Below are 26,638 nucleotides of genomic sequence, written 5' to 3'. Positions count from 1 at the left end.
TTGAAAGTGAAATTATTTTTTAAAATTATCAGTATTTCTTAAAATAAAACAGTGATAACATTTATGTAATGATATTGGACAGATAAAATATTCTTATTCCATATGTTATTAATCCTCAATGTATTCCAATATAATTTATAGTAATTTCAAATTGTATTCTTTGACTTTTAAATAATGCGCTAATTGAAATATGCCGCTTTTCCTGTTTAAGCGCTGTAATCGTTTTAACACTTCAGCAGTTACGGGAAACAAGTTCGGCCATTTCTCTTTTGGAACGTGGCGTGGTCGGTACTGTAACAGCAGTGGGTGAGATTTGCTATTTCTCTACTATTTACTACTTAATATTCATTTCACTACGGTTAAAATGTACAATGTTACTAAAGTAACTATAATTTTAATTAAAGTAATATTTTTATTTGAATCCTTATGCTTATTAACGTTTTTTCAAACACGTGGTGTTCAATTACCACGTGTTCGAAATTAACTTTTTTGATGCAAACTTGTAATATTAATAAAGGATTATTATTCAAGATTACAAATTACAAAGTTACACAATTTTTGCGTTAAACAATGATAGCCTAAACAAATATTTTTGTATTAAATGTGAATTAGGTAACGACTGCGCAAAATGGTGAATGGAAGGATCCCATCAGTTTTCTCGAAAACTTACGTTACTCCTAGAAGACCTTATGAAAAGGCTCGTTTAGATCAAGAATTACGAATTATCGGTGAATATGGTCTTCGTAACAAGCGTGAAGTATGGAGAGTAAAATACACATTGGCAAATATCCGTAAAGCCGCTCGTGAGCTTCTTACTTTGGAAGAAAAAGATCCCAAACGTTTGTTCGAAGGTAAAATTAAAATTCTCGTTATTAAATTATATACTTTTCTCTATTAAAATATGATGATTCATTACGTTGACACCTCTTGTCTGAATATTGTGAGGATATTTGTAGTATTAATGCTGATAAAATTTTGGATAAGTAATACTTTTTTTCTGAAGTATTTTTGCATTTTTCCTCATCAAAAAAATCTGTTTCAGGAAATGCTCTCTTGCGTCGTTTGGTGAGAATCGGTGTATTAGACGAAAGTCGTATGAAACTCGATTATGTCCTTGGTTTGAAAATTGAAGATTTCTTGGAAAGACGACTTCAGACTCAAGTATTCAAATTGGGACTTGCCAAATCTATTCATCATGCTCGAGTATTGATTCGTCAACGCCATATACGGTAGGTTTTAATTAAACAGAATATTTAATGTGCCTTAAAAACTGGGCAAGAAATGTCTGATCATATACAGACAGTTTCGAATCTTTAAGGCTATATTAAAATCCTGCTTAATCACCAGATAAGCAATAATGCTTATTTGGTTTCATAACTGGAAACAAATTTTTCTGAAACAGAAAATATATGTGTTATAGTTACTGAAGGTATCCAACCAATTTTTCAGATTGTCTACTCAAAATCATAAAAGCAATGCGACTTAAAATGTTGGATGAAGAGCTATGATGCTTAAGAATCTACAATACTTAATTTGAAAGCTGTTTTCTTTCAGGCAGGCCACTTAAGTGTCCTAATATTAGCACTTAACGTCTGTTCGTATATTAATGGATACTTTGTGTATAAAAACTAATTGGTATATTTTTTGTATAATGCATTAAGATGCCAACTATACATAGTATTTAAAAATAGAAACATGGAAAGTATGATATTGTTTCAGGGTTCGCAAGCAAGTTGTGAACATTCCATCTTTCATCGTGCGTTTGGACTCGCAAAAGCACATTGATTTCTCACTGAAATCTCCGTTCGGCGGTGGCAGACCTGGCCGTGTAAAGAGGAAGAATTTGCGTAAAGGAAGCGGTGGAGCTGCTCCTGAAGAAGAAGAAGATTAAACAGTTTTTTACATGATACTTTAATAAAAGTATACGTTAAGCACTTCAAAATTGTTACAATTGAAATTTTATTTACCTACTCCTATCCAATCATTGTTGATTTCCTATCCATACTATTTTCATATGTAATCTGCAAACTTGAAAAATTGAATTCATATGTATGTTCTGAAGTAATAAAATATAAATAATTGCAGTCTTCTATTTTTTGAATATTCTCAGTAAGACACACAAATGTAATTATAGATTCATAATATGTTGATATAAATAATTATTTTTTATTTAAAGAAGTCTCATTTTGTAGCGAGATTTATTGAGTCAATACCTACTGAATACATGCTATCCTCGTCTGTAAGGCGCTTCTATTATTAGGAATGCATGAAGGTAGAGGAGCATCGCTATTTGCAATTTGTGGGAGAAGGATAGCGATAACGAACCGCCAATATCACCCATGAATTGGTCCCAAAACTAGCTCCTGGTATCAGGATCACAGAAAGTGGGAGGAGGTGTCAGCCAAGTACGGAAAAACACGTGACCAGTGGGCGGTACTATCCTACAATGGTAGCCATGACACGCCTTTTTCATGATGGCCGCTGCTCACAAATCAAAATGGCAGACAAAAATAACAACAAATTACTCACTTATTGCGAACAATTGGTTTATTTTTATAATTTATTCTAAAACTACGTGATAGTAAAAACTATTATATGTAAGTTTTAATAATAAAATTATTATATGTAAAAATTATCAACAATTATATAAACAACTGTTTGTTGTGTTCCGTACAGTTGCTCTGTTATTACACATCCTGGTAATTAATTTGCGATAGTTGCTGCATATATTTGGTTTTTATTTTATGAATTATAATTAATTTTTTAAATAATTTTCAGGGTATGCAGTTCGGGGAGCTACTGCTAGATGGCACCACATTCGATTTTGCCGTCGACGAATACAAATCGCTAGATTTGGAGTAGGGGTATCAGGAGCATCAAATGTGCAAGGAGGTCTATCGCCAGGAGGTAAACCAGCGGCAAAATATGAATTCTTCACTGTTTTCTCAGAACATATAAAAATAGGATAGAAAATTGGTATAATTACAGAGTAACAAATACAGTAATGTTTTAAGAATAAATAATAGATTTACGTATAATTGCGTTTTCTTTTTTAGCAAGTGGTCACAAGTGGTCAAAAGCCGTGTATCATCAGGAGTGGCAACCTTCCACACACTTGAAGTTACGACCAAGAAATCTTGTGACTATTTTTAATTAAAATTGCTTATTTTCTGAGTTACCTTGAAGTTTGATCTTCAAGCAGATTAATCGACACTTTTTTAATCGTCTTAATGTATTAAATATTCTGTATTATTTTAATATACACTTTATATAGTATTTGATATTGCGGGATATCACGCAATTAACATTGTCCATTAGAAAAATTTACAACTAACGCAAAAGTTTCTACAAATAATATTCTTAATAAAAAGTGATTGAATATCTAATTGATGCATAATAAGATTGGTTATTTTTAGATATAAATTACACACCACTTTGACCGATTCCATCAGGTTGCATTAAATGCAGAAAGGCAACTCGCAGCCATTTTCATTCCGTACCTCGTGCATTTAGAGGTTTCCAAGATGGCGAAGAAAACGGTAGCGGATAAAACACCTCAAAACGAAGATAATATTAAAAATAACGACGATATACTAAACGATGATGAAGAACCGAATTTCAGTGATCCTGAGGGATTTGTGGATGATATCACCGATGAAGGTAAACACGATTTTTCGTAAATGACAATCCGACAGAAGTCGACGAACGGTGATTGAAAGCATGGCTGGGTATAATCGCGAATGTGGCATGCGAACTTAACCTTAAAGCATTTTCTTCGTATTAAAATATTGTATAAAATCAATATTTGTATATTTTTTACTTGTAGAACTTCTTGGTGATATTTTGAAGCAAAAACCATCAGAAACAGATGGTGTAGAATCGGTGATTGTTATCGATGGAGTGCCCCAGGTTGAACCCGAAAGATTGGAGAAACTTCAATCTGTGATCAGCAAAGTTTTAGGAAAGTTTGGCACAATTGTAAATCAATACTATCCTAAAAATGAAAATGGATATACTAAAGGGTGGGTGTACCTTCATTTTATGTGGTACCTAGTATAATTATATGTTGTAAAATATATTCAATTTATCCTTCTTTTAGGTATATATTCCTAGAATACAATAACCCTGTTAATGCTTTAGCAGCTGCTCAATCTGTAAATAATTACAAAATTGACAAACAGCACACTTTCAAAGTGAATTTATTTACTGATTTCAAGAAGTTCGAAGAAATCCCAGACGAATGGGAGCCTCCAAAACCACAAGAATTTAAAGCTGCAGCAGATTTACACTATTATCTTTTAGAACCAGATGCTTATGATCAGTATTGTGTACTTTGTGGTAATGGTTCTTCTGTTACTGTTCAGGTTTGGCAGAATTCTGCCCCTGAACCATCATTGCTCGAAGAACGTGCTGTAAGTTATCACATTTTAATACATGGAATAAATTTTTTTGCTTTTTTAAAACTAACGAGACTTGCATATTTTTAACAGCGTTGGACGGAGACGTATGTTAAGTGGTCTCCATTGGGCACGTATCTGGCAACATTTCATAAATTGGGTGTTGCATTATGGGGTGGTCCTCAGTTTGTACAGCAAGCTAGATTCAGTCAAAAGGGTGTCGAATGTATTGATTTTTCACCTTGCGAGCGTTATCTAGTAACGTACACTCCTCGAACTGACCTCGGTTCTGATCAGAAACGTCTTGTAATTTGGGATATTCTTACCGGTCAAGAGAAACGTTCCTTCTATGCGGACGGCTCATCGGTGTGGCCCATCTTCCGCTGGTCGCACGATGATAAATATCTTGCTCGTATGGGAGAAGATATTCTGAGCGTTTATGAAACACCTGTATGCTTCTTTCTTTTTTATTATTCTACATATTTGATGGTAAATTGGTAAATTACACTTATTATAAATGTTGCAGTCATTTGGATTATTGGATAAAAAAAGTATAAAAATTCCTGGAATCAGAGATTTCAGTTGGTCTCCCACTGATAACATTCTCGCATTCTGGGTACCAGAAGATAAGGATGTTCCAGCTAGAGTTACCCTTCTTGAGATTCCAAAGTAATCAATCCATCTGTTTTAACAAATATTAACATCATTTTATAAATTAACTACCAGTTATTAATATACGATATATGATTTCAGTCGAAACGAAACACGTAACAAAAATTTGTTTAACGTAGCTGACTGTAAAATTTATTGGCAAAAATCGGGAGATTATCTTTGCGTGAAAGTCGATCGTTTCGCCAAACGTAAGGAAAAAACAGAACAAAAGTATACGGTATGTTAAATTGATTTTTGAATATAACAATATATGTATACATACCTATCTTATAAAGACAAGGTTTATTTTTACATTAACAGGGAATGTCGTACAACTTTGAAATCTTTCATATGAGGGAGAAACAAATTCCAGTTGATAGTGTAGAAATAAAGGAACCCATTCATGCTTTTGCGTGGGAACCTGTCGGCAGTAAATTTGCTATTATTCATGGGGACATTCCAAGTGTTAACGTTAGTTTTTATGAAGTACGATACGGCCATCAGCCTGCACTTCTAAGTAAGCTCTGATTTTGTAAATCTAAATTGTAATGTTATACCAACAATCTGTATCTCGACTCCTATTTTATATTTGCTAGAAAAACTAGAGAAAAAGGCTTGCAATCACCTGTTTTGGTCACCTTCCGGACAATTTATTGTCCTCGCGGGATTGACAACCATGGCAGGAGCTTTGGAATTTATCGATACTAATGATTTTATCATCATGAACTCAACCGATCATTATCAAACTTCAGACGTAGAATGGGATCCTACCGGACGGTGTGTATATTTACTCACTCCTGTTTAAATAATTTACAAAAATTATGTAAAACTTTGGTTGTAATACATACATGAATTTTATTACAGGTATGTAGTGACTGCGGTCTCTAGTTGGAAAACTAGCGTTGATAATGGATATTGGATATGGACGTTCCAAGGTCGCATCTTAAAGAGAGTTAATCTTAATCAATTTAATCAATTGCTATGGCGACCACGACCACCAACGTTATTAACAGCGGAACAAATTAAAGAAATTAAGAAAAATTTAAAGAAATATTCCGCGCAGTTCGAAAGCAAAGATCGTATGCGATTGACACGTGCATCAAAGGTATTTGAATGATATTATATTAATATATATTTAATCTAAAGAACGCTTTTATTTGAAAAACAACTATTTTATAGGAACTGATTGAGAAACGTTGTGCTGCGATGAAAGCATTTGAGGAGTACCGTTCAAAACGTATTCAAGAATGGAACAATCAGAAAAAGCGACGTTTAGAATTACGCAGTGGTATGTATTAAAATATAATAATTTTATTTGATTTTCAAAATGACTAAAGTTCACATTATTGATACGATTATTTTTCTAGCTATTGATACCGATGAATTAGACTCTGATTCCAAGAACGTAGAAGAAGAAGTAATAGAATTTTTCGTCAAAGAAGAAACATTTGTCATTGACGATAAATAAAACTTTGTGGACGAAGTTTTCCTGTCTGCCATTTTTGGAAATCTCTAGTGCAAAACCGATCCAGTCATTTGTGAAAAGTGTTATCAAAGTAATTATCTCACGGGGCCGCATTAACTGTGGTTCTTAATAGTGAACTGAAATGATTGTTCTAAGTGGTTATGAACAGTTTCTCTTATACTATTTCAGCACTTTAATTGGAATTGCTTCCATTTTTTCGACGTTGCGTATGAAACGTCGTAACCATAGCACCATAAAGTTTTATCACGTTCCATACAGGATAGTAGTATGTCAATCAACAAATAATGATTACCAATATAAATATATACAACGTACCGTTTTATTTAACGAACCCATAATTTGAATTATTTTAAATTTAACATATTTATTAATTGAAGAGGGACACCAAGATTTCTTATTTATATTTTTTCACTAATTTTAAACATATTGTAAATGATAAACGAAGAAAGTATGAATTAATAATCCGATTATTTTTTTTTTTTATTTCGTACAATAATTGTTTTTTAGGAAACAATTAATATAAATAGATGCTTCCCTATTCTAGATTGTAAATTAGATTGCATGTGGTAGATATTCCATACGAATAACACATGTTTAAAAATAATACCTAAATAGAACAACCGCAGCACATACCCACGCGGGCGGACTTCTGTCCCGTTCAAGAAATGTCTTACTTGTTACTCGCTTCGCATTCAAAAATAGACGTTCTTGTTCCTTTTGCAATTTATCCTGTAAATCTTTATTTTTCGTCACAACTGCAATTTGAGTTTCTAAATCTCTTCTAACTGATCTGTAACCTGAAATTAATTCTTTTAATAACCATCTTATATCTATTTATCTTCTTATGTTTATACACTACCAAAATTGGGGGATCCAATGAGTGTAAGATAAGGCTTTTCTTGATGCGGTAAAGAATACCATAATCCTTTTGCATGATACGTCCAACCTGGCTTAACAAATTCCCATAAAGTGACTCTATTTTGCTGCCCTAGTTTGTTACAGGATTCCATGAACGATTCTTCTAATCTCGTATATGCTGTTGGAATGCTACTAGCTAAGCCTTTTGCCGCTAAATACAATTTTTATTCCACATTATATTATGAAAAACAGAATTATTTATATATTTTCATAAAATTAACATACAAAAAAAACCATTGGTAGTTGGATGTGCAGTCAAAAGATGACACGTTCCTTGGCAGTGTTTAAGTAATGCATTACTGTATTCGGAAGTTAAATTAAAGTAACCAGTGGCTAGTTTCAACGTCGCACCCGGGGGTGTAGTCTGCAACACTTTCAGTGTTATCAGACTGTCATGATAGATATTTAATTGGCCCATCTGTATCAAAGGAAAGATCCAAGTATCTGTATCTAAATTTTTTCCTGTCAAGATAATTAAAATTACACTATAATTCCATGTTCCTTATATCTATACATACAAGTCGTACCTAGTTTTTCAAAATCAGAACGTTCTTCTATTTCCCTCTGGAACAGAGTTCTCATGCTATCCGCAGCATGTTCAATGAATTTTGTAGGAGTTTTAAGAGGATGGGCTTTTATAGCTGAATTTAATATTGTACTTCCGTTCGGTTGAAGTACAAAACTAAAGTTACCTACTCTTTCGACTAATTCGTCATAAAAATCACAAAGATCTTTACAATCTTCAATCAGAAAATAACGATCTTGTCGATTCGTAAAATAATCATTGCTAAGATTAGCACTAAAATGTTAAATTCAATTTAAAATTTTTTCCATATAACTGATTGCATACTGAAATAACTTCTTGTAGAGGATCAAAGATTACCCGCTAATTATTATATCATTATCTATCATGTACAGTTTCATGTGCTGTATCCCTACTAATTCATTGACACGATCTGGTATGATCATTTTTAGAAATCCACGAAGTTTGGGAGTGTGATAGAGAAAAACTTGACAGCAATGGCCATGTTTTCCATTAAGTAACGGTTCCAGCATTTTACGTGAGTTTAATTTACCTCTAGATCCTCTCATAAAATCTAATAAAATTTTAACTTCGATGTTGCCATTGTTTACACTTAAAGCTTGATCTATAGCTTTTACCTAAAACAAAAACGCATTACCACCAAGCTTTTCATTATTTAGATATTTACTAAACATCCTTACTAAATTAGATTCCAATTTTCCTGTGCCTAAATATAAGGACGCAAATGTTATTCTCTTCTTTGCATTTTTACATTTCTCTATGAGAGTAGAATAAAATACGCTTGGTTCATGAATGATCTTAATCTGAAAAGAGAAAAATTAATATGAAACTTATAGTTGCTTTAAGTTAAAAATCATTTACCTTTGATCCATTGATAGGAAAACAAGGAGCACTTTTGTGCAACCAAGACAAGGTGTGAAATTCAGGCTCCACTGTTTCTAATTCTAAATCTTTTTCTTCTGCTAACATACTAATTTGTGTAATATTTGTCGTTACAGGTGAACAAGAGAATCTTAATTCTGTTTGTTCATTTATTAACAGCTTCTTTGTATGAAACCTAAAAATCAATTTGAGATAAATTTCATGTTTTTGAAAAAGGTCTATGAAAGGAATATTAATCAATGTCGAATCAATAGGTGTATTCAAGTCGAGTATAGTAACATTTAACAACGCGTGCATAAATAAAATTGTACGCGTTGAAAAACATGCACAGTATATTTCTTACGTCAAATCTACGTACGCATAGGTTAACATATCTTTATCTGTACTTAAATTGATGAAATTTAACACGACATACATCTTGTTATCGTTTGTCGCGCTTTACTTACCGCTTTAGATTTTTCGCGATCAAACTATGCATGAGGGAATCTTCAAATAAAATAAAGCATTAATAAATAAAGGTTTTAAATTACAAACAATTCTTCCCTCCTGATCGCTAAGTTGCAACGCGCGCAATCTTTTGGACTTTCCATGTGTTACGTAAAAATATACGAATTGTGTTTGCATTTTTATCAGATATTCAAATAAAAAATGTTATCGATAAAGTATATGAAATACAGTAAATCTACATTTTTTTTATATACAAATAAGTTGTTAGTAAACTTTGTAACATTTTAAATTTAAAAAATTTTAAGTTTCTTGTATAATATTGTATGCATCTTTTCTCAGATTTTTTCTCTGTGATGTACATGACATTCAGAAAACATTTCGTTATTAACAGGTACATCCTGTTCGTAATTTAATATTATACGCTACTTATAAAATATATTTTGCTTGAATCGTTACGTTCTACTTGAAATCAATTTTCAAACCTTATATGCGCAAACTGTCGCGAAGCGCCTCTTCACGGAAGCACTCAGAATTAGTGGTCGATAGAAAATAAAGAGTAACAGGGGTGATTGTAGAAGATTCATATTGAAATAGACGTAAAATGGATTTCAACATGAAGAAATTAGTAAAAGATGCTGGTGCTGCATTTAGCAGGGTTGTACAGGTAACAAAGTCTCGTTACAACAATTCAACATATTTTCTTTGTCAAGAAAATATTCTTGTTAAAATACTTGCGACTTCTATCACTGTCATTTCTGACATTTTATACCTTTTACAACGAAGAACAATTCTTAACGAAACGATGCCAATTTGACATTTAATCTTTCCTTCGATATTTGCCGAATTATATATTTTATAATCAGTTTTCTTTAGCGTTCACGATCGTCATAGTTTTGTTCGCAACTTTCGCTAATTATTCTATGTTTAATTGATAACCGAGGTTAGTAAAAAATATAGTAAATCTCGATAATTGTTGTGTTCTACACTGTGCTATTTGTTAACTTTCTTGTTTCTTATGGTATCATCTCAATGAAATAAGTCTTATTTCTTGTTTGTTGGCCTTAACAATAAGAGAAGACAGATTTAGAATATCTCTGAGTTAAATAATTAATCATTCAATGACTCAGAACATATCAAATAAGTTGGATGACTAAGACCATTGCCCTCTTTAATTTAACGATGTCTTATGATGTTTCTCTTGTACATAATGAAGAGATATTTAAAAACAACAAAGATACATATATTTTAATTTAATATTTCTATTTTTCCAGTTGACAGAAGAAACACTGGGAACATCTGAGAAAACTGAATTAGATGCACATTTAGAATATCTCTCAGAAAGAGCAAATGCAACAAAAACATGGACTGAAAAGATTCTTAGGAATATGGAGTCTGTGCTCACTCCAAATCCAGGTAATATAAAATTGATTATACAGTTGTTAACATAGTATAATTAATTTGAAATATCTTATTGCAGGCAATAGAATTGAGGACTTCTTTTTTGAAAAGATTGATAAGAAGAAGCCTAACAGATTGAGCAATTTAGAATATGTAGGCATGGATATGATAGAAGCTGGAAATGATTTTGGTCCAGGAATTGCTTATGGTTGGAATAAATGTTACTTGCTTAATTCATTGATTCTTACATGTTTATTTCTGATAAGCTTAATTTTATAATGTAGGCAGTGCACTGATAAAAGTTGGCCAGTGTCAACAAAAGTTAGGTCAGATCGAAAGAAGTTTCATTGAAGCTGCAGCTAATTGTTATATACACCCCTTAAGAAAATTTCTGGAAGGTGAAATGAAAACTGTTACCAAAGAGATGTCTATATTAGAAAATAAACGGTACAGATTTCATTTATTCATACCTAAATATTACTTAATTTTAACTGAAAATTTCGTTACTTTTAGATTGGATTTAGATGCCTGCAAGAACAGAGTGAGGAAGGCAAGAAGTATGCTTGGCCAGCAGAGTGTAAGTTCTATTATTTTACATTTTATTTAATTATGCCCTCTGTTCGTTTATCATGTGTTTGTCCTGTACATTGCTGCATTTCATAGGAGTCTGGTGTATCACCTGAGGTGTTATTAGACCAGGTATTAACGTAACTGATACCTTTAATGGTTTTGAGAATTTATAACTAGTGTTATATTTTTTTTCTACAAAAATATTGTTATAAATGATACCATCATCTTCAAATCTGTTCACTCGCTGCATCGCACCATTTTATTATTTGTCTTATCTGAAACGCGTATACTCTTTGCTTTGGTTATACATATAAACAAATCAGACGCTATATTTAGTACGATATTTTAATTATAAACAAGCAATAAAACTGTTTATTGCTCTACTCAGGCAGAGAGGGAGCTGAGAGTAGCACAGTCGGAGTTCGATCGTCAAGCAGAAATCGTGAAATTGCTACTTGAAGGAGTTTCGAGTTCTCAGGCTGGACATTTGCGTTGTTTGCACGAATTCGTCGAGGCCCAAGCCCGTCATTACGCTCAGTGTCACGCGACCATGCAAGATTTACAACGTGAACTTGCCGGGTAAGACGACAAATTGATCTTGTAAGTTTTTTTTTTTTCTTTTCAAACTATCTCATAATTATCCTGCACCATCCCTTATACAGCTATCCCACTCTCTGGTGATCCGAGTGAGTAATGTTTAACAATTATTCGATGCTATGTCACGTATGACAAGTGAAAGTATTTAGAAAAAGCTTAATAGAACCATTACTCATTCGCAGAGATCATCGTGCTCTGTAGATACTTATAAATGTAAATTTGTTACCCAAGCTTATTTCTATAAATACACATATTATCTTTTCACTGTTTCTTTCTTTTTTAATAGTTACTGTGTTTTGTTGTAAATATATACGCTTCATCGTAGGAGTGGATTTATTTTCATTTCTATTACAGTTCTATGCTTATTATATTAATTTACTCCTTTAATGTACTCTTTCTATTCTCTATCTTTGCTTGCATGATTGGGATTGCAGGGGGCGTCAGCCGAGTCCTTTGCTGCGAGTCAACAGCGAAGATGTGATCGAGTTAACACCTTCGTCCTCCCAATCCCAAAGTTCCTCTGTATATCCACCACTAGCTGATTTTACCTATGTTACTGCCACTTTTGAAACCACCGTTACCGAGACCGATACTTCAAAAGTTTAGCCTTAGAAATCTATAATTCTATTCTCACCAAAGGCAGTAACTGATCCTTGTATTTGAAATACATATATGAGAAACAAGACAGCTTAGGGCACAGAATTTGTTCTCTGTAGTGCAGGGTATTTGTTAAATCGTACAACGATTCTAGAGATACGTTGAATATTTTTAGTCCATACTGTCATTGTTGAACTTGTAATTGACAGAAATCAACTAATAAATTACATTTTGAAATGTTCACTTACAGTTATTATCTTTCTCAAGATAGAGAGCTACAGTTTCGTTGTATTTTCTGTTAAAATTATATTTGATCAGTCTTCATTTCTGGTGCATGCTGTTAATTTTATCTATCAAGCAGTAGTTTCTAACAAGTGTTATTTCCCAAAACTGTTAATCTAACATCTTTCCTTACTTTGTTTTCTCCTACTCGTCTGATTGCTTATGCCTCTCTGTGTGTATCAATATAACTATCAATTAATCTCAATTAATATTCGTTTACGTTCAGCATGTTTACTGTATAAAATATACATTAAGTATATTGGTAGCATAATTAATGGAAGGTTAGAAATATTTTTTATTTTCAAAATTTCATATTGCTAATCCTAATATTGAATTATTCAGACATAAAACCTCGAACAATATTTTTATGGTATTTTTACATATACCAATACTGACTCACTCTTAAGAGCATGTTCAGCATACTCAACCAAAATTGTACTTTATCCTACCCAGCTTATCTGGGGGTCCTTATCATCCGACAACCCCACCAACATCCAACGCGTCAGCGGCAAATGGTCAAGAACGTGCAAGGGTATTATGCGATTATGAGGCGAGGGATTCTAGTGAATTAAGTGTCATGCAAGACGAGGTAACAAAATTTGTGATTTAGACAAGAGGAAGCATGTTCACAGTATGGCCATAAAAATGACATGTGTCTCGTTATTAGAAGCTATATTGAATTTATAGCTTTTCCTCGATTTGAAAAATTTGCTACCTTTATTTCATACAATTGATTTACAATTTAATTTCATTGGTTCTGCAAGAAATTCTTTCTTTTCTAGAAATTTTGTAGAATAAAATAACTGTATAGTTTATAGCTGCCAGATTCAGTGCAATATGGTACATTCTTACTCCACTATTAATATTAATACTCTCTTCGTAAGAATTTCTTATTCTCACATAACTTAACATCGAATTTTCAAACATATTCGTAGCTTACACGAACTTTCCATATGTAAAATAGAAGTAGAATGTTAAAAAGAATAATGTAAATAAATTCCAATACTTTTATGTATCAATGGAATTGCAAGATATTGTAAAGTATGTTAGGATTATGTATGATACTCACGTAAAATAGCTTAAGTGTTCTGTATGTTAAAATCTGCATTTTTATAGTTTTGGCAATATACTTTTAAGAATTGTGCATGATACCTGTATTTTAATTTTAAGTTTTATACAGAGTGTTCGGTTAGGGGTGGACATCCTTTGAGGGGATGGTAGCTGGGGTGAATCTCAACCATTTTTTCCTTTATCAAAATGCTCGTTAAGGCTTAGTTTTTGAGTTATTAATTAAAAATATCGAGCAATCAGAGCGGCCTTTGATAATTCGGTGTTTTTAATTAATAATTTAAAAACTAAGTCTTAACAAACATCTCAGGGGGCTACCACCCTTTCAAAGAATATCAACCCCTAGCCGAACACCCTCTATATGTATACTAGTTTTCTTATTTTTGTTAAACTTTATTCTTAGTGTTCGATATTCGCATTTGTTCTGGTTCGTTTGTATATTTGTTTAGATATCAGACATTGTTATGCATATACATATATTAAGCAGCATAAAAACAAATATATATATGTATATTTATTCAAACTTTGCATGTATTAAATAAATTTTCATTTCATTCCGTTAAATGTATTTTATGTGTTTTTAACCTTACAGGTTTCTTCAGCTTCTCTGGCCTTTTAATTTCAGCTTTTTTTTTTTTATTTAACACAGTTTAAAATATGATGAATATTAACTATCTTTTAGGTAATCACTGTTATTGAAATACCTGGTGACGAAGACTACGTTATCGGTATAAGAGGAAATCAACGAGGAAAAGTACCCAAAGCATACTTAGAATCGCTTATTGTTTGCGAATGAGAACTTAATTGTTAATTAGCCTTAATGTACATTCCATTGTATTTTAAAATTTTACTCTATCGTTCAATTGAAACTGCCTTATTCGTGTAGATACATTCAACAATTTCTCTGCTTTGTGTAATAAATTTGAAAAATACCCTAACTTTCAAAATATGAGGCGGTAAAGTCACACTTGTTGGAAGAGTTTAATTAAAAATGTGGCACAAAACGAATACTATAAGCTCAAGCTGCATATCAATAAATAAAGAGTCAATTCTGAGAAATATAAAGATCTAATTGAGTTAGGGAATGTTTCTGTAATTACAAAACTGTTCCAACTAAGCACCTGTTCTACAAATATTGAAACCATGTTATATATTAATATTGTCTATAATATCAATAAAATTATTCGCTGTTTGAAATAAATATTGCTTGATGTAAGAAAGAAAATCCTTAAAAAATATTGTTTTTATAATTTTATTGATAATCAATAGAATATAAAATTACTTCTTTTTCGATACACCGACTGTGCGTCCACGACGACCGGTGGTCTTTGTATGCTGACCGCGTACACGAAGACCCCAATAATGACGCAAACCTCTGTGAGCACGGATCTTTTTCATACGTTCCAAATCCTCACGAAGTTTCGAATCCAGATAAGAGCTAGTGAGCTACAAAACAAGAAAATCCCTTATTAAAAGTATCAAAGTAAGATATAATATATTATTTATAATTTATATGTTGCACATTAACATTCTAAGTTCCAGTATGCTATTTAACTTGTCAATGTTAATTAGCAAGCCAATGTGCAGTTTCTTTTGCACGCATTACCAGCTAATCTATGCTTTAAATACATATGATTAGTCGTGAAGTCGTGCTACATGTTATAAAAATGATTATTTTATTCGTATATATAATAGTTTCCTGATCATACATACCTGAGAGTATTTGCCATCAACAATATCCTTCTGCCTATTCAAGAACCAATCAGGGATTTTGTACTGCCTAGGATTGGCCATTATGGTAACTATTTTTTCAACCTTGTAACAAATGAATACATTTATAATTACAGGACAAATAAATATTTGAAAATTTTAATTATTAGTTCTTACCTCTTCCTCTGAACATTCTCCAGCCCGTTTGTCTAAATCAATATCAGCCTTTTTCAAAACAATATTGGCATAACGACGACCAACACCCTTGATTGCTGTCATAGCGAACATGACTTTTCTGTTACCGTCGATGTTCGTGCCCATGACACGAAGAATGTGCTGGAATTTCTCTGGAATTACGAGCGACTACAACAGAAATTTTAAACGTCATATTCCTGATCAAGATATCAACGTCAACATGCGATTTAATTTTCAAAGAAATATATAAATGCTATCGAATTATTTGCACAATTACTTTTGCATCTAGTTAAGAAGAAATATAAAGTCATAAAGCGTATAACAATAAAACCAATACATTAGAATTTTTAAACAATAAAATTGTATCACCTAGAACCTAACACGTGATGAATTATAACATTTTCAGGGAAAAATTCAAAAATATTTCCATAATTAGTTGTGTAAATAATATTTATGTAATGTATCCTCAAAATTTAATACATATTAAATAGGATTCACATTAAAATTATAGATTTTACAATGTAATAAATAAAACTCACCATCTTGCCAATTCGTTTTCCACCGAAAGAGACAGAACCGGAAGTGCAAGCTTTTTCCTAAAGAGGGCACGAATAGTCGATTATCGAAGTCGTAGATCGATAGATGGCTCTACTAGTGCAGTGACTGGAAGCTACGCGTGCGCATCAAAAAACTGTAATGTATATTTTAATTTAAGATATTCTTTAGAATAATTATCGTTTATGTATACGTTTAACATATTCTCCTTGTAAAATAGAAAAGGTTAGTATATATATTACTAATATTAGTCTATAATTGCAGGTGGGGTTGCGATGTCAATTGTTTATTACTGCAGCATTGGCGGGAAGCATAGTGAAACAAAATGAAGTAGTATTTACATACGAATGCACAATTTGCATAATACAGTCAAGGTAGCTATATTTTATCCACTAATAAGTAAATTAATGCGACATTAATAAAAATATATTTCCTAGAATATAGGTTCATGAAACGTATTGGACCAATACACTCTTAGTCGACAAGACGCCATTAAACAGAAACACTATAGAAAGGAGGGAAAACAATGGATGACATATTGAAATAAATCGACACGTGTTCATTAATTAAGGAATTTACACGTTAACATCGAACTGCATGTAAGACCAATATATAACCTAAAATTGATTTATATTTTTCTATCGAGTTAAATATTTTTCAATATCGTAGCGAACGGTCTGGCGAACGTTTCGAAAAATTTTTGAACACGTTCGTAGTAAAATCCGTCTCGCGGGTATAGTTTCGATAACTCAATAAAAAGCGAAAGACTGAAAAGTAATCGTGTATCTGCAGAGCGAGAGGGGGAGGAAGAGGAGGGTAGTTTTCTATGGGATACGATTTCCTGCTCGGCTTTCCGTACATCTTCCCTTTCTTTCATCCCCGGATCCAAGAGGGTGGAGGAAAAACGAGCATCCAGAGGGTAATCGGGAGAAGGAATTCCGAGGTATGATACCCCTCTGATTCGTTTTACGATGGTCGTTTCCTCGAATTAGGACGGAATAAGAAAGAATTCGTCAATCCACTGATTTCGAGCAATCCAGCTTTATCCTGTTCGCGCGCGTACACGGATAGATCCCATAAAACGTGGAAAAGTTCATATACGAGCATGAGAAACAGGAGCATGCGTTGAAACGAGACAGAGATTTTATTATACGTATTCTCGAGTAGATTTGCTATGATGTAGATTTTAATAACATTCAACAAACGCGTGGAGAAGTTTATAATGTTCAACGCGCGGCTACACTTAGAAAAATTTAATATATTTGACTGCCAAACTATTAATATTTATTTTTGTATCATTTATGAAATGATTTCTGATAGAAAAACAAGGTAATTGAAAGTAATGGTAGGTGTGATTGGGTTAATATCGTGATTTCTGCGAGGAATAAAGGAAAAGCTGACCGTTCAGCCGTGTAACAGAAGAGACATTCAACGATACAGAGCACCTATGGTCAGCGGCACGTGCTGACATATGGGCTTTAGGGCTTTACTGCTATCCAGTGGTCTCTTTGCGGGGGTGGTAAATGGGGTGTCATCGTGTTAAATGGCCCTGATGGCCGCGGATCTATTCAAGGTTTACCTTCGCCGACACTCAAAACCAATTCTTGCGGCTAATTTCCGCCGTTTATACGTTTAATTGCCTTTTCAAGCCACCTGGACTACACCGGGGGGCTGCATGACGTTAGGAAACCAATTTTATCCGATAGAATTTCAAATTGTCGCGTTTATAGATTCCCGAAACCTATTGATTTCCATTGCCGTCCAAGATTGATTTAACTCTGTCGTTCATCGCACAGGACATCAATCAGTCGAATAGCTTTTTTTTTATGATAAATTGTTGATGGATTTATAGCGCTCGCAGTTGCAGTAAACGCAACCAGGGATGCAATTTTACGACCCAAGATGGGCAAGATTCGTCCTGCTTCCGTAGCGAAAAAAATAAGGACTACCGTCAAATGCGTTGCGATGTGGTTTTATGACGATGAATGAGAGAAGTCGTTTCCGAGTTGAACAGAGGCCTCAGTGTACATCATCTTCTCGTACCTGCATCCTTGTCGCCAAGGTCGTTTCCTTCTTCCTAAAATCGACTTTCCAATCGGCTACTGAACGCCCTATTACCTGACGTTACTCTTCCCTCAGGTAACAGCGGGGCATAAATCATGTCCGTTTTATCGACGATTATTATTTATCATAACTTTCTCTTCTCAGCATCCCTTGCTTTCTAATATCCTCCTTGATTTTTAATAAAATTCTTCAATGATCAATAACGATTATAGAGGACCTCTTTGTTTTCTATTACATCTTTTTATATTGAATTATTGAATAAAATATCGCATCTTGTTTAGTAAATTCGCAGCTGTCGAACGATTGCCGTAGCTCGAAACTTTCTACTCCTCATGGAAGTATGATCGGCAATAATGCACAGTACGATCACGTTGAAACGGTGACCGTGACGAAAGTTGATTTCCCAGCACGGTACCATTTCCAGCAGCCTCTTCGGCTTTGCAAGAGCCACCCGCAATCTTTGTCGGTAAACAGGGGCTCGTAAATTACGGTACGAACGTCTCAATGTTGGCAAGGGACCCTAGCCTCCCCATTGTCTACGAGGTACCGACATGTTAGACACGCACCCTGAAATCCGAGTTAACCGAAACAGCTCTTTCGAACAGCGGACTAGGCCAATGGAAGCGTTCAGTTTTCAATATAAAACGTTTATCAAAAATCATCGTCGATAAGATATTTTGAACGCGTTTTAAGCTCGAGAAACCGCTTCGAAATTCATTCGTTTCCTTCCTCCGCATCCTCTTCCCCTTTGATGGACGCGTTTCCTCGCACACAGTGATAACATCGTTGCGTATATACGGAACATAGACGCAGCTAAGGCTGCGGCGTCGGGACGCAGGTGGCGATGCTCAGAGCCAATTATGCGAACGCGCCCCGACGTCGGCGTCGTTCTCGCAAATCCCTATCCTCGCGTTTAAAGCCGCGCGAGGGGTGCCAGTGAGAGAGAGAGAAGTTTAACTTGTCTACGCTATAACGGATTAACGGGCACGATTTATTCGCAAGTAATTGCTTCCGCCCTTTAATTAACTCGCATTTATTTCACGTAATGGCGACCGCTTGCCAGCGGTACACGAACTTTTCGACGAAAGAGCCTCGCGAAAGAAGACGATCCTCGTTCGTTATCTGCGCGAACGTCTTCTCGTTTCAAAGAGAATCTATCTCTATTTTCAATTTTAACTATGATTAGTTGGATAAATAGAACGATCGAGCTCGTCGGTTAAGGGTTAATTTAGACCGGACGTTTTGTAAATGGTTCCCTTAAGTTTCGCGTCGCGACGGAAAGATGCATTAGGGTAGCGTACATCAATGGAAGAGATTCGAAATTCGATCGGCGATTGATATCTCTGGAGGGTGGAAATACTCGAACGGCCTGGGGAACCTGGGGCTGTCGGATACGCGTAGAGACTCATAGTCGCCATTTTGAGAACGATAAAATATCCTAGGGGTTGAGCCTTATCTTTCCTATTATCGATAGCTGGCAGAGGACCAATATGGCCACGGTACCAGTCGCCATGGTTACTTCGGGCATACTTGTTCCAGCAACGGCAATCCCATCATCCCTACTATTATCATGCCTTACCATAAATAAGAAGAAGCCACTCTTTTATTTTGTCCAAGAAAACGTTCGAGTCCTTTGGAGAATTATACTTTATCGCGATTGGGAAAAGGTTTGAAATTTTTGAAGCTAGTCTTCCGATTGGAATGACCGGCAGTCATTTGATACGATTAGAAAATACAACAAAATCATTTGTATAGTCATTTTCCTTGGACTTCAAGCTTTAAATTGATGCTGCACAAGTGCTGTTTCGAACAACTTTTATGTCATGAAATTATGAAAGATCGTTCGAGCCGATATTAATAGCTCCATTGTTACAAGTCATTTTCACACATAATCTTAATACATTATTCCCCGGATAATCTGCGAAAAGTGGGAGGATATTCGTTGACAAAACAGCGTTCAGAAGAGTCACAACAATCGCCGTGGGAGACATGGAATAATCAGCTAGATCGGAAAGAGGCCGAAGAGGATTCCCAGGAGGGCTTTCACCGGCACGAGTGTCACGCCGTCAAAGATTTTCTCGTCTCGGGATTAGCCATGGGCCCACCTCCTGGGCGAGGATACTTGTTATCCTGTCTAAGGACGGCACGTCAAAATATTGTGTCAAGGGCACCTGAACCATTGTCGAAGGGACATCTTGTACAAGAGCGCCGTGTACTTCTAACACGTGGCCGATATCCATCGACGAGCAACGTCGATTTAGAACCTTTCATTGTTTTATCTAATAATTTCCTTCGAGCGAGTCAAATTCTCTCTCGTTAAATCAGCAAATGTTCGATAAAAACTCGAGCAACAGCTACCGAAGTTGCTCGGAAGATTATCTTCCGCGCTGGCGGAAACGACAGGAGACGAAGCAATTTCCAGTTATCATGCTTTCGGTCTACAGAAACAAGAACGCGGAGGACGATAAATCTGTTGTCTCCTGTTCACCCGTCTCCTCGTGATTCACGATTCCCCCAGGATCGGCTGCATTCTGGCACGATCGCCGCGCCTCTTCGTTCGCTTCAACAGCGGCATTATTCAGACTTTTCTTCAAACACCGCAGAATCGAAGGAGAATTTATCTGAGCTATGTCTAACAGCAGCTTTTTAAAATTGATACCCCCGAGAAATATGGGATACTTGGAAAGGGAACGAGCGAGGTATGGAGAAGGCCCGTTACGGCACTGCGGCTTCCTTATCTCCCGGGTGAATCCCCTTCGTGGGGGATGAAACGAAGGTCCGCGGGCACATAATAGCCAAGATGGCGGCACCCGGTGTTATCACTCGTTCAGAGGGAGTATGGCAACCGAATTGGATTGGGTGGCAGCCAATACGGCGGCTCTCGTCAGCGATATCATCGCCCTCCGGCCTTTCCATTCTCTCAAACAGCAGCCCCGATTCGAAGTAACGTTTTGTCAGTGAAAAACAGTCGTACCCACGAAGCTTGGAGTTTCATGAAAATCATGACTGCGAAGCCGAAGCGGCTGTAGATTTCTCGATTTTCCAGCGTTACAACATTTCGGATCGAAGAAACGTGTTCCTTGAAAGATGAGGACACGTAGGGTGGCGTCCTTGGAACGATGGCAGTCGAACGAGGGAAATGTTGAATAGAGAAACTGGGTTGGTGTGTCGAGAACGGACATAAATCTTCTTTTCCTGCGCCGATCTAGGGGACTCGGTCAATATTTCCAAAATATTTAACAGGCTTCCCGTGGAGCGGGCACGCGCCACTTTGGATCACCAGCATCCACCCTTCTTTCTCTTTTTCCGACGAGTCGGAGATAATTCGAAGAGCCTTGCTGACAACGACCTTGACCGAAAGCCGGAAGAAGAAAGTTTTATTGGGGCATAAATACGTCGTTCGAGACTTGAAGAAACATTTACGACCCTTTCACATTCTCCTTTTGTACTGCACTGCTTCCTACTTACCGGGCTTCCGAATTTTTACCTTCTCCACTGTCGAAAGTTGGAAAGAACGTTAGGAAAAGGAACGCGGGTACGATTGGTCGGAGTCGGTACGTCACGCCTCACGCACATGGATTCTAGATCATCGCGCACTAATGGCCGATGCGATCACACGCTAATCGCGTCGCCAAAGAAGAAAAATGAGACTTCGCGACAAAGCGAGGATCAATCGTGGGGATTGGGCGGAGCGTGCGAATGCTCCCTGTATGTTCTTGCCATCTCTTTACTGTATCTATCTCTCTTATCAAACTTTATCATAATTCCTCACGATTCTTCGTCCTCCTGCTAGTGTTAGTTTATATTAATCAAAGGAAGGTTGGAAAATTCATCTTTCTTTATTTTTAGAGGGATAAATAAAAGACTAAATGCAAGAGAAATTGAATAGGAAGGAACAAGGTTTATCCAATACAATCATCATTAGTGAAACTTCACCGTTAGCAATTGTGTTTGGGAACATTAATTGTCCAAGTATGGACAGTTATTCTCAGTAGTAGCCAAATTGTGAACGCCATACAGTAAACTCCTTCTTTGGATTTTCTATTGAACATTCCTGGGTGGGCAGTAAAGGTTCGTTGACCAGTGGGTGGTCAACGAGGCACTAAATCGACAATTTTGCTTTGAAAATAAATTCAATTATAGGTTCGTCCAGTTTTATGGTTAATTAACACTGAAAGTGGTAGGAAAAGCGTGATTGAAAATTACGTGTCATAGAAGGGTTCTCTCTAATTGGATCCTAAACGGTTCAGTCTCGACCCCTAATTTGCGCTTGTTACGTCATATTGCACCTCGAATCGGCTCCGTATCGGTTCGCGTTAACTTCCGGCAGTTTCCTCAAGGTTAAAGCGAAGGAAAGCGAAAGAGTATAAGTGGAAGTTTCGAAGGAAAAGGCAATGGGAAAATGGTAAGCCGTGCAGGAGGGTTTGGTTTGCGTGAGAGCTACCGTGCGTCCAACTTTTCCGATGATTTACGGAAGCCCGGGACAAAGCTACAAGGTAGCCTCATAAAATAATAAACCTTCTATTAGGGCTGACTCGTTTCCTCTTCGACTTCCTCCGCTGTTACGGTTATACGCACCGTGGCACTTACTCGGACGCGACCGATACGACAGTTTCACGGTGCACTGTTATTTATAACGGCTACGACTAATTTGTCGATCTATGAAAAATCGCGAAACCAGGAAATATACGGTGGAACATTCATTATTCTAACATCAGTTAGAAAAGATTCTGAGTAATTAAAAGGCGTTTGTAAAAATTGCGATGTTCCGGCTTCGATCTTTCCCCTTAGAAATCGCGGGGGAGACTGAACAATGCGGCTAATAGGGCTTTATATATACAATCGGGAACGAAAATAAGTGGGGACTGTTTAAAACAGAATATCTCAATTAAAATTGGACCAAATGATTTGAGGTTTCTCGAGAATCTATAAAAATTAATTTACTAAAATATCAAGTCATTTGGTTCAATTTGTACATTCTACAAACTGTACATTCTGTGGTGGGGCGAATTTTCGGGTGGGAAAATTTGAACGAAATATCGCATAAATTATGAACGAACAAAAGTTAACAATTAGCGTCGTAATTAGTCTTAAGAGTGAGATATAAAAGATCGTTCTGGCAACGTGTATAAAGAGATAAAGTTACATAAAGCCGCGGATCTCATCAGGACGTAGGTCGATCGTAAAACGAGGCAAAGGGTTTCCACACGTTCCCTGTGGAAGCTAATAAAGGTTAGAGAAGAGACAGCAACGTAGCCGGCTATAGGTGAGTTAATTCCATCAAGGGAGACCTGATTCATTATCCAATATCGGACCCCGTAAATCCTGGCTAGGCCAAATAAATTATCGCCCTGAAACCGTGTCGCGTTCGCTTCCCTCGCTTTCCCGCATTTCCAAGTTATCGAATCCCTTCTTTCCTACCGTTACCAAGTGTCTAGATTCGAGTTGCAAAATTTTATTTTACCGAAACCTCATTGAGATAAGGTAATTCGGTCCACCGCATTGGCCAGAGCGGTAGACCTCGGTTCGTCCTTGCGTGTTTGCGGAAAAATTCCTTGGAAAATGTGGCTCCTCTACGCGAGGCTGCGGCCTCCAGATACAATCGGGGGTCGTAAATTTTTTCGAAAAATCCTGCCTTCGAACAGAGGTTTATGCGTTTACGCATTTATGCTCTCGCAGTTTACCAGGTTCTACCTTTTTGATCTTCCACCACCTGAATTCGCTCGTTCGAATTTTCCATCATCTTCCTCCTTCAACGTGTCTATTGAAAATAAGAAACAAGATGTGCTAAGATACACGTGGTTTAATTTATTTCATTCCGAGGAGTTACGTTTATTGACACTGTCGGACTATAAAGTATGATTTACAAGATATGGAAAATTTTGGAAAATTCCTGCGCCCCTGGAATATTCTTAACCGTACGACAATGGACTGTCGGAGGGTAGGTTTTGGTAGAAATTACTGCGTTTTGCAGTCAACTAAGAAAGGTCCGTGCGAACGGGCATTGGGTGACGAAAAGACTTGGCAGCAATAAATCTTCGGATGGTTTTATTTTGGTTTATTATCTGTCCAGCCTTTTCCGTAGCTCGTCTTCTCTCTCTCTGTTATGCCTAGGCTTTGCCGATTTTTCCGAGACTAGCGACACAGTCTGTGTATTGCCTGTAAGAGGTAAAGGAAAACAACGAGAGGAAGATCACAGCGGATGCCTCAGCTCGATTTTTCCCCCTTTTATGTGCCCGAACAGAAACTGTTTCGTAGCCGCTCTCTCGATTTCGCAAAAGTCGTTTCCAAGTTTCGGTACAATTTCATCGTTTTATGGCGTTCCACAGGAACTCCATTAGAGAAGGAAACAGGAAATTGTTGAAAATTTTTCTTGGATAAAATTCTAATAAGTAGATCTCTGAAACATTGATCGAAGGTTCCCACAGACCAAAAAGAGGGCACCGATTAGTTTCCCGAATTAATTCCCACAGTTATACTCTGTATCGGCGTCGATAATCGATCGACAAAAGGACGAATTGGGAGCAAGGAACTCGAAAAGATCCGTCACGGTTCATATCGAGAGTCAGTTGGAAACTAATAGGGCAAAGTTATTTATTGGTACCCGCCGCAGCGAACATTCGCTATGCTTGCCGTTTATGAGGGAAATATTATCCTATTAGAGATCGAATCGACAATTAGAATCAGGGATTGTTCGCGTGAAATTGATTCGACGAATCCCACTGATTTGCATAAAACGTATGGTATTTAACACTATTTCTTCGTGATTCCTTTTTCCCTTCCATACTTTACCTTTCCATGATCGCTAGTTACAATATTTACTGGAAACTATCGTTTTTTCTTTTTTTTTCAAAAACTACCCTTAAAACCCGTGCCGATATCTCTGGTACGCGATGGACAGAAGAATCCGTCCGCGACCCGCAGCGGTACTTTTTTTTTTCTGGGTCAAAAAACTGTGTCTCTTAGCAAGCCTGTTAAAAAGGAAGAAAAAACGGTAGAAAAACTGGGGCAAAAAGCGTGCCCTAAGAGCAGTAAAGAAGCTGCCGAACGTAGTTGCGGCTATTTAAGCAAAAAAAAAACACATTGATGGTAGAAAGGGTTAACTTGTTCGAACGAACGCTAACTGGACGCTTCATGGACATCGTAAAGGGGCCCGTTTTTTCCCCGCAGAAAAAACCGACGGTTCGACCAAATCTTTCGGTTTGTACCATTTATGACAGTAACCGGCTGTATAACCTACCCCATGGCCCTTGTTGCCTAACAGACTTCTATGGGGGTCCTGCGGGGGCGAGTCAATAATTTTCATATTTTTCCGAAATAATAATACAATCTTTTCCTCCTGTAATTGAAATAGAATAATAAGAAAAATGAATTAATATTTATATAAAATTGGGGGTGTAGGGGTAGTCGAGCAACAGAAAATTTTTATTAATACTTGTTGAGTTTGATTAAATTCAATAACGTCTCTTTTCCGTCGGTGAAAATTCGTGAAAACAGATTTCGTCGGAAAAGGTGTGCGTCTCGTAATGGTTGAATCACAGTCGGGGGGCAGCATCCCCCTTTTTGTGAGAGACTCCCCGGGACGTCCCGTAGGGTGGTACGCCTCCACGCTTTCACGACTAACAGGCAGCTCCTTTCAGCAGTTTTGACTTTTCAATTAGCCACAGGTTCGCCTTCACCCAAATATTGTGCCTAATGTTCTATCGTCACGCAGCCCCAAATTTATTCCCCGAACAGGGCTCCTTAGTCTATCACGGACGGATATTTTCCAAATTTTCTATCGGTAAAATAATTTTCCTTTCCCGATAGTCTGTTCTTATTCGTCGAACGAACGTCCGGAACGTTTCAACAGGCTGGAATTTCGTTAAATAGATGTTTCTTGCCGGTCTCTGTCGGACAGAACGCGTGAAATCGGCGATTCGATTCGCAAAAAGATACGTATCCGCTCGGGGCTTTCCGTCTATCTCGCGCGGACACGTAACTTTGTAGTTCTCAGCCACGGGAGGTCTATGGAGACATGACCAAAAGCTGTCGACATTTCTTTACGTCGACGAGACAAACTCGATCACGGTTTAAACTCGTCTCAGAAACACGCCGGTTTCCTTTTCTTTCCCGGGGACAAAAAAGATCCTACCGTGAAGCGTTTCCTGCGGTCGCAACAACCCCCCCAATCGAACCCACTTACGATTCTGGATAACGAGAAACTTTCCTTTCGAACAACGATAATTTGGAAAAATTGAAGGAAGGATACGTATTAAATCAGGAAAACGGTCAGCT

At 36.4% G+C, this 26,638-nt stretch overlaps 6 protein-coding genes across 14 annotated transcripts in view; 4 read left to right on the top strand and 2 right to left on the bottom strand.

Moving 5' to 3' along the window:
- Nucleotides 1-240: 240 nt before the first annotated feature.
- RpS9 (ribosomal protein S9) lies at nt 241-1,942 on the top strand. Of its 2 annotated transcripts, XR_004581464.2 has the most exons (5): nt 241-306; nt 613-851; nt 1,043-1,229; nt 1,450-1,635; nt 1,720-1,942. XR_004581464.2 is itself a non-coding variant. In XM_034324773.2 (4 exons), exons 2-4 carry the CDS (start codon nt 629-631, stop codon nt 1,889-1,891), a joined length of 582 nt encoding a protein of 193 aa, XP_034180664.1. In that variant the 5' UTR covers nt 241-306; nt 613-628; the 3' UTR covers nt 1,892-1,942. The 2 variants fall into 2 exon arrangements, 1 of the variants encoding a protein (XP_034180664.1); XM_034324773.2 differs by lacking the exon at nt 1,450-1,635.
- Nucleotides 1,943-3,067: 1,125 nt separating this feature from the next.
- eIF3b (eukaryotic translation initiation factor 3 subunit B) lies at nt 3,068-6,848 on the top strand. Of its 2 annotated transcripts, none has more exons than XM_034324753.2 (12): nt 3,068-3,139; nt 3,417-3,660; nt 3,827-4,022; nt 4,100-4,412; nt 4,491-4,847; nt 4,924-5,066; nt 5,151-5,286; nt 5,370-5,565; nt 5,645-5,825; nt 5,913-6,153; nt 6,228-6,336; nt 6,416-6,848. In XM_034324753.2, the coding sequence occupies exons 2-12, from the start codon at nt 3,525-3,527 to the stop codon at nt 6,514-6,516; spliced, it is 2,109 nt and encodes a 702-aa protein (XP_034180644.1). In that variant the 5' UTR covers nt 3,068-3,139; nt 3,417-3,524; the 3' UTR covers nt 6,517-6,848. The 2 variants fall into 2 exon arrangements, with proteins under 2 accessions (XP_034180644.1, XP_034180643.1); XM_034324752.2 differs by having other exon boundaries at nt 3,087-3,232.
- Nucleotides 6,849-6,993: 145 nt separating this feature from the next.
- Nucleotides 6,994-9,575, bottom strand: PGS1 (Phosphatidylglycerophosphate synthase 1). Its single transcript, XM_034324754.2, has 8 exons — nt 9,325-9,575; nt 8,858-9,053; nt 8,677-8,799; nt 8,336-8,613; nt 7,980-8,251; nt 7,678-7,914; nt 7,394-7,603; nt 6,994-7,331 (listed from the first exon to the last, which is right to left on the bottom strand). The coding sequence occupies exons 1-8, from the start codon at nt 9,354-9,356 to the stop codon at nt 7,129-7,131; spliced, it is 1,551 nt and encodes a 516-aa protein (XP_034180645.1). The 5' UTR covers nt 9,357-9,575; the 3' UTR covers nt 6,994-7,128.
- A 171-nt stretch (nt 9,576-9,746) lies between these two features.
- On the top strand, nt 9,747-15,588 carry EndoB (SH3 domain containing GRB2 like, endophilin-B). Of its 5 annotated transcripts, none has more exons than XM_034324762.2 (9): nt 9,748-9,989; nt 10,597-10,738; nt 10,803-10,931; nt 11,008-11,170; nt 11,237-11,300; nt 11,387-11,422; nt 11,682-11,872; nt 13,223-13,358; nt 14,520-15,588. In XM_034324762.2, the coding sequence occupies exons 1-9, from the start codon at nt 9,927-9,929 to the stop codon at nt 14,631-14,633; spliced, it is 1,038 nt and encodes a 345-aa protein (XP_034180653.1). In that variant the 5' UTR covers nt 9,748-9,926; the 3' UTR covers nt 14,634-15,588. The 5 variants fall into 5 exon arrangements, with proteins under 5 accessions (XP_034180655.2, XP_034180653.1, XP_034180656.2 ...); XM_034324766.2 differs by lacking the exon at nt 9,748-9,989 and adding an exon at nt 10,075-10,265; XM_034324764.2 differs by lacking the exon at nt 14,520-15,588 and having other exon boundaries at nt 9,747-9,989; nt 12,325-13,366.
- Nucleotides 15,074-16,385, bottom strand: RpS18 (ribosomal protein S18). Its single transcript, XM_034324774.2, has 4 exons — nt 16,282-16,385; nt 15,725-15,910; nt 15,551-15,652; nt 15,074-15,283 (listed from the first exon to the last, which is right to left on the bottom strand). The coding sequence occupies exons 1-4, from the start codon at nt 16,282-16,284 to the stop codon at nt 15,116-15,118; spliced, it is 459 nt and encodes a 152-aa protein (XP_034180665.1). The 5' UTR covers nt 16,285-16,385; the 3' UTR covers nt 15,074-15,115.
- The window catches only part of LOC117604560 (uncharacterized), a 28,351-nt gene continuing 18,020 nt past the window's right edge, over nt 16,308-26,638 (top strand). Inside the window, exons 1-4 of one of the 3 annotated variants that reach the window (XM_076689324.1) lie at nt 16,308-16,435; nt 16,562-16,671; nt 16,735-16,896; nt 17,090-17,240. In XM_076689324.1, coding sequence (XP_076545439.1) covers nt 17,124-17,240 — 117 coding nt within the window. In that variant the 5' untranslated portion in view covers nt 16,308-16,435; nt 16,562-16,671; nt 16,735-16,896; nt 17,090-17,123. Of the gene's footprint in view, nt 16,436-16,489; nt 16,523-16,561; nt 16,672-16,734; nt 16,897-17,089; nt 17,241-26,638 lie in introns of those variants that run through there. The other 2 variants (XM_076689325.1, XM_076689326.1) reach the window with 2 other exon arrangements.

The sequence above is a fragment of the Osmia lignaria genome, chromosome 7, assembly GCF_051020975.1.
Source record: "Osmia lignaria lignaria isolate PbOS001 chromosome 7, iyOsmLign1, whole genome shotgun sequence".
Lineage (NCBI taxonomy): Eukaryota > Metazoa > Arthropoda > Insecta > Hymenoptera > Megachilidae > Osmia > Osmia lignaria.
The sequence above is the reverse complement of the archived record's forward strand: the minus strand, read 5'-3'. Positions and strand labels throughout refer to the sequence as shown.

Excerpts from the sequence above, each read along its gene's own strand:
- EndoB (XM_034324762.2), top strand. The coding sequence starts at position 9,927 with ATGGATTTCAACATGAAGAAATTAGTAAAAGATGCTGGTGCTGCATTT. Across the intron at positions 9,990-10,596 it reads CATTTAGCAGGGTTGTACAG|TTGACAGAAGAAACACTGGG; the intron begins GTAACAAAGTCT and ends CTATTTTTCCAG. Across the intron at positions 11,873-13,222 it reads TTACAACGTGAACTTGCCGG|CTTATCTGGGGGTCCTTATC; the intron begins GTAAGACGACAA and ends TATCCTACCCAG.
- PGS1 (XM_034324754.2), bottom strand. The coding sequence starts at position 9,356 with ATGCATAGTTTGATCGCGAAAAATCTAAAGCG. Across the intron at positions 8,800-8,857 it reads TTCCTATCAATGGATCAAAG|ATTAAGATCATTCATGAACC; the intron begins GTAAATGATTTT and ends TTCTCTTTTCAG. Across the intron at positions 7,604-7,677 it reads AACTACCAATGGTTTTTTTT|CGGCAAAAGGCTTAGCTAGT; the intron begins GTATGTTAATTT and ends AATTGTATTTAG.
- RpS9 (XM_034324773.2), top strand. The coding sequence starts at position 629 with ATGGTGAATGGAAGGATCCCATCAGTTTTCTCGAAAACTTACGTTACT. Across the intron at positions 852-1,042 it reads TCCCAAACGTTTGTTCGAAG|GAAATGCTCTCTTGCGTCGT; the intron begins GTAAAATTAAAA and ends AATCTGTTTCAG. Across the intron at positions 1,230-1,719 it reads ATTCGTCAACGCCATATACG|GGTTCGCAAGCAAGTTGTGA; the intron begins GTAGGTTTTAAT and ends ATATTGTTTCAG.
- eIF3b (XM_034324753.2), top strand. The coding sequence starts at position 3,525 with ATGGCGAAGAAAACGGTAGCGGATAAAACACCTCAAAACGAAGATAAT. Across the intron at positions 4,848-4,923 it reads TGAGCGTTTATGAAACACCT|TCATTTGGATTATTGGATAA; the intron begins GTATGCTTCTTT and ends TAAATGTTGCAG. Across the intron at positions 5,287-5,369 it reads AAACAGAACAAAAGTATACG|GGAATGTCGTACAACTTTGA; the intron begins GTATGTTAAATT and ends TTACATTAACAG.
- RpS18 (XM_034324774.2), bottom strand. Across the intron at positions 15,653-15,724 it reads GAGAATGTTCAGAGGAAGAG|GTTGAAAAAATAGTTACCAT; the intron begins GTAAGAACTAAT and ends ATTTGTTACAAG. Across the intron at positions 15,284-15,550 it reads TTGATGGCAAATACTCTCAG|CTCACTAGCTCTTATCTGGA; the intron begins GTATGTATGATC and ends CTTGTTTTGTAG.